Source organism: Vanacampus margaritifer, chromosome 19, assembly GCF_051991255.1.
Source record: "Vanacampus margaritifer isolate UIUO_Vmar chromosome 19, RoL_Vmar_1.0, whole genome shotgun sequence".
In the NCBI taxonomy this organism is placed as follows: domain Eukaryota; kingdom Metazoa; phylum Chordata; class Actinopteri; order Syngnathiformes; family Syngnathidae; genus Vanacampus; species Vanacampus margaritifer.
Genome location: NC_135450.1, coordinates 1,753,915 through 1,759,914, shown reverse-complemented (window position 1 = coordinate 1,759,914; position 6,000 = coordinate 1,753,915). Strand labels below are relative to the sequence as shown.

The window sequence follows — 6,000 nt, the reverse complement described above, 5'->3', positions numbered from 1 at the left end:
CTTTGTCGCAAACAAACAGAGATGGGGCTGTCCGTCTACAGTGATTCTCTGCATTTTGCTGTTTGGGCTGATGTGTTCATCATTGACGAGTCTCCCAAGTGAATTATCGTCTCTGGCTGCATCAATGCTGAAATTGTTAAATAAAATAAAAAAGACAAAATTAATAAAACTATCAAGACAAGCACGCATGGTCTGTATTAATAACCCCCACCTCTTCCACTATAATGTCAATGGTAAAATACAAAATGATTATAAAAAAAAAAAAAGTACACCCAACTCAGTTTATCAACATCTGGACACTAATTTCAAAATTAGTTATTTCAGGTCAGAAAATATGTTTAACTTCATGAAACTGAGTGAAGCTAAATTTGATTTCCGTACCGTAGGCATAGTCGGTCTGAGTGTTCATCAAAAACTAGAAATTTTATTCCTAAAATAAACATTTAAGCCACTGTAATACCATGCAGTTTGACCATGAGCACTATTGCTTAAATTCATAAAAATAAAAATAAAAATAACCATGCTTACGATGATCAATTCAAAATAAAAATAAACTCAACATGTCAAATATGGCCATTTAGATTTTAGGAACACAACTTTAAGCCATTAATACCTTGTTATTTTATGCATGGACAATATATAAAATAATGTTTCTGCCTCATATTGCGCTTAAAGTTGTGTTCCTAAATCCGAAACAGCCATATTAAAAATGTTGTGTTGATTTTTTGTTTAATTTACTGGGCAATAAGAATGTTACAGAATAAATGAAAGCAAGGTATAGAACCTTGCTTTCATTTATTCTCTTTTCTGCTGATCTGAAAAACGATCCGATCCGAACCGTGACTTTTGTGATTCTTTGCACCACCAATAGTTGTCGCCATGTTTGTTCCTATTTACAAATTAAACAGAATGAAACACGGATTCGACTACAGTTTTCACACTATTCAAATGATCGAGGTACTCCCATTCTCTCTTGATAAAACTTATTATTTAACATTAAGATTTTTGAGACAAATGTTCATTCCACTTAGTCTGTTCACCATTTTTGGGGGGTTATTACTGTCAGAAAATGTTTCAGATTAAATTAGCAGGTGCCGCAATGGTTATAATTAGAGAAAGTTACAGTTGTGCTTGAAAGTTTACATACCATTGGGGTTGTGTAAACTTATGAGCACAACTGTAAATGTACAAAACCTTAACGTTGCTTAATGACACTAAAATGCTATTAATAGTCACCGAAATTCACAAGCATATCTCTACTAATGTCAACTTCAACCTCTGGAAAATATCAAAACAATTGCCACAGTATTTTGGATTTTATGGGCATTATGCCGGTTTCTCACCATTATAATGTGCTCACATAAGTTTACACAACCCTAGGGTATGCTTTCAAGTACAACTGTAAGTTGACTTTAGTTTTACTCATCCACCAAAAAGAGAATCAAGCATTCAACGCTTCTGAACATTAAATGGAATTTACTTTAACATAGTTGAGAACTCAAATTTAAGTCACTGTAGTCTATTTTGAAAACTGCACACTTTTGATAAATTCTGGTAATGATATGCATTTGACTTAATTTGAGTATTGAACACTCACAGTAAATACGTTGACATCTAATATGTCTAAGATTTATTTATTCACTCGTTTTGTGTTATTTTGTTCTACCCGTCTTTATTGCATGACTGATATTTATTCCATGTACAGCATTATGTATGCAGCGATGGTTATTTTAAAGTCCTTTAGAAATAAAGTTGAGCAAGTCACACAATTTATGAGTAAATTAATTTGCTTGTTCTTCCCAAAATAGTCAACTTAACTCAACTTATGTTTTACAACATAGTAAAATCACTATACAAAGTAGCAGCCTGCAGGTGTTTATATTTTTTAGGGCGACTCCCAAAAAAAGCCTAAATTAAGTATGACAACACACCATATAAACATACCATAGTGTTTTTCCATTGAAGCGAAATTCAAACATGAAAACCTTCAGGGCATCATGATATACTCTCAGCCTGTTTTCACGTTCCTGTTTGCTTACAAGTTCTCCTCGGTATTCAATAAGAAAGTCTCCCTTCTGAAAGGAGCAGGTACTGAACACTCCTCGACCTTACAAAGAAAAAAAGGACACATCAGAAATATTTCATTATAACAATAATGAAAACTAGGCCCATACTAAAGAATATTTTACCAATACTCACCTTTGAATGAATTGATATATTTTATGGTGAAGCCATGCTTTTCTTTACCCAAGGATGAAAAGTATGCTGCCTCTTCTTTGGGCTTAACTTTTGCCCTCTGTCGCCTCATGACTGACATGTTAGTGAAGATAATGATCTAAAGCTATAGAAAAAAATGAGTTTCAATTAGTTTGATAGGTAACTTGTCGCAGATGTTTTGAAGTTAACTTTCAGTGTACCTTGAAAGCCTGTACAGTGTGCAGTAAATGTGCCAAAGAAGATAAAATACAGCTCTGCTAAACATTTTCATAAATGAAATGTAATGAACACTAACAGACTTTACTGAAATATTTTTATTGAAAGAACAAACGTAAGAAAACACAAATGCAGCAATTTACCAAATTATAAGTGATTACTAAGCCATTGTTTAGAACAAACAAGAGTAACTGTGAATTAAATTAATGACATAATGACATACTAAGTTAGGATGGTCGGCCTTTTATTCAGAGTAATTAACTTCATTACTCCGCCATACAGGGACATAAAACGTTTACTAGTACTTTCCTTAGTATATTTTCACATCACAAACCAGCCTATTAAACCACCCTGTTATGGCTTTCCTCTTAAAATTTTCAATTAGCATTTATCTTACTCAACAGACAGTTAGCTTTGCTATGCTAACTGTCGCTAACAAAAGCGTAGCAATTCTAAATAATTATCTGCATCCATCATAATCAACAAACTTTTGGTTTTGCTGCACTGACACTGAACTTGCATTATAATTCATTGCCGCGAAATTGTAAGGAGCAATGCACACGAGCGACCAACATTAAAAAAAAAAAAAAAAAGGAGGAAAAATGTCGGACTTTAAACCTACCTTATTAGCACAGCTGCAAGCCATCTGCGTTGAGTGGACGTCTCGTGAAGTAATTAGAGCAGGGGGCGGTTCTCTATCTGCTCGATGATGTCACTTCCGTACTCCGGGCAATATAATAAATCAAATTTAAATCAACAAATTGGTTCAGTTGTTGGATTATGAACATTGTTGATAAGAGTGGCTATTGTATGATTTACAGTTTTACAGTAAAAAAAAAAAAGATCATATTTAAAATTAACCCCAAAGGCTCATATACTAAATTAATTACCAGAGACGAAAACAAAGGATATTATTGCTAGAATTATAGATAGTTTTTTAATCGTAAAATGTGATTTTAGTTTTTTTTTTTTTTTTAAGTTATTTTTTAAATTTCATTAATGAAAATGTTTTTTTTGCTTTAGTAAATAAAATAACCTTGCTGCTGTCACACAGTTGCGGTCCGAGGATGTTTTGGTATTATAGTTTAGTAATGGATGCATGTGTTCTTTGGCAAAATTGTAAGCGAGCCCAATTCCTTGGCTTAAAAGCAACCTTGCAAATGAATGGTCACATGATGCTTTACTGTTGGCATGAAGCAGGACTAATGGTAGCGCTCACCTTTTCTTCTCCAGACAAGCATTTTTCCAGATGCCCCAAGCAGTTGGAAAGGGGGTTAATCAGAGAAAATAACTTTAACCTTTTTTCCCTTATTTTGGTCTGTATTTATGGAATCCCTTTTTCACTGGTCACACCAGGCAATCTTCCAAAAGTCTTACTGCCTCACCATGGGTGTAGATTGACTCATACCTGCTTACTGCCATTCCTGAGCAAGCTCTACACTGGTGGTGAATCAACTTTGAGAGATATTCCTGGCATTTGCTGGATTTTCTTGGGTGCCCTGAAGCCTTCTTCACTTAAAGTTTGTAAGGTCACCAAAGGAAATAACTTTAATTTTCATGGCAAATAGGGACTTTGCAATTCATCTAATCACTATAACATTCTGGAGTACATGCAAATTGCCATCATAAAATTACAATAATAATAAGTCAGCACTGCAGATTTCTTGAAAATCAATGTCATTCTCAAAACATTTGGCCACTGGTGCACAGAAAGATGTTAGACTGTAAAGGCAGGGTGGGATGTTAAATGATGAATCAATGTACGGCACTGTCAGTTTCTCTGTCTCTGCCTCCAGCTGTTCAAAGTGATGTGATAAACTGTTAACCATTGTACATTTTCAAATAAACAACCACTGAAATAATTAAATACTGAAATGTATAATTAAATGTCATAGGGTATTTCATTATTTAATTTATCTACTTAGGAATTGGTGGCTGCAAAAATAAATAAATAAATAAAGGCTCTGCGTCTACAGACAAACATTCACAATACACAGCATTTTGAGAAAAAACTGAATTATGGAGACGTGCGTAATTGTGGGGACAGGTGACGGTCAGCCAATCAAATGCTGTGAAATATACACTGGTGTGAATTATTCATGAAGTGGTGCATTACAAGGACCTTCCTACAGGGGGCGCCATCAAATACACAAAAATACACAAATTCACGTATTTATGGTTTATGAGGACATTGGCTAAAACTTTGGATTTAAGCCTTCTACAGCCCTAGAAGCACTTCTGCATTGAAATAATTATGAGGACATGGGCTGTGTCCTCATAATTCAAAATGTCCTCGCAGCACGGCATGTATTCAGGTGAAATGTCCTCATAATACACAAGGGCAAACACACACACACACACACACACACACACACACACACACACACACAACAGTGGCAAATCCAGGTCCAGAAAGTAAAAAACCCTGCCAGTTTGGCTTTAGCCCCAGGTGCTAGCTAGCAAGCTCTCTCGCTAGCTGCACGCGTACCTGCTAGCTTCAATAACAATCCATTGTTCTCTGATGAGGCCTTGGAACAGGAAATGTGTTTCACAGCTGTTTCCAGAATCCCATCTCCTCCACTGAAAGGAAATGAAACATACAGATGTGAATCATGTGATTATGAATAGTCTATTGCAGTATAATAAATGACTAGGACACCTCTGTGACTGTTAACATGCAGCTTCTTAATAAGAAGTTGGCCTTCATGAAGCATAAATTAAAAAGAAAAAAAACTAAAGGAAAAAAAAGGCATATTTGGCTACTACTGTTTATTATTAGTTTGTTCATTGTCAAATTACAATTTATAATAGTAAAATATATATATTTTTAAATCCATATCCATGTCTAATCTTAAAATCTGCTTTGTTTATGCAGGATCAGAAGCTGTAAACCACCCAATTTGTATTGGATGTGTAGTGTTATGCAAATTTCTTTAAATAAAAAAAAATATATGAAAAAATATATATATTTTAAAAAAGGTGCAGGGAGTAATTAGTTGTAGTTATTAATGTAGTCACTGAATTATCCATGAGGATAGGCGGTTCGATGAATGAATGAAATTTATATATGTAATCAAACGTTCTAATATGTCAAAGAATTCTCATTTTTTAGGGGGTTTCAAGCTAGTTACCGGTACATAGTGTAGAGCAGAATTGACAGGCACTGTATTTTAGGCTTTGATAATATTTTTTGGACTTTAAACCATAACTAGCAGACATACTGTACATACATACAAAAATTCAACAGTAAGTGCTCCATTAAACTCAATGTAGTGTAAAATTAATTGGGGGGGGGGGGCTGTTGCGCAAATTGGAGGCAATTGGTACATACTGTACTTCCAAGTATTTTTAACAAAATAATCTCCATAAAAGTTCAACAATGAAGTGCTGTGAGTTCAATAAATCAAACTGGCGTGTAAACATGGTAGGGACTCGCAATGTGTGGTCCTGCATGGGATAAACCTGGTGCTCACAGGCACCCTTGGAATTGAAGTGGATTCTGAATACAGTAAAATACATGAATAAAAATGTTGAATGTTGCTGTGGGAGGAAGTCTAGCCTTTAATC

The 6,000-nt window shown here is 34.6% G+C and overlaps 2 protein-coding genes across 3 annotated transcripts in view; one reads left to right on the top strand and one right to left on the bottom strand.

The window, feature by feature from the left end:
• Window positions 1-3,271, bottom strand: part of LOC144039745 (uncharacterized) — a 12,284-nt gene extending 9,013 nt beyond the window's left edge. Inside the window, exons 1-4 of the mRNA XM_077553397.1 lie at window positions 3,056-3,271; window positions 2,200-2,341; window positions 1,945-2,107; window positions 1-127 (exon numbers count right to left, since the gene is read on the bottom strand). The exon at window positions 1-127 is cut by the window's left edge and continues 66 nt beyond it. Coding sequence (XP_077409523.1) covers window positions 1-127; window positions 1,945-2,107; window positions 2,200-2,317 — 408 coding nt within the window. The 5' untranslated portion in view covers window positions 2,318-2,341; window positions 3,056-3,271. The remainder of the gene's footprint in view (window positions 128-1,944; window positions 2,108-2,199; window positions 2,342-3,055) is intronic.
• The window catches only part of dse (dermatan sulfate epimerase), a 40,664-nt gene that overhangs the window by 18,683 nt on the left and 15,981 nt on the right, over window positions 1-6,000 (top strand). The window lies entirely within an intron of this gene.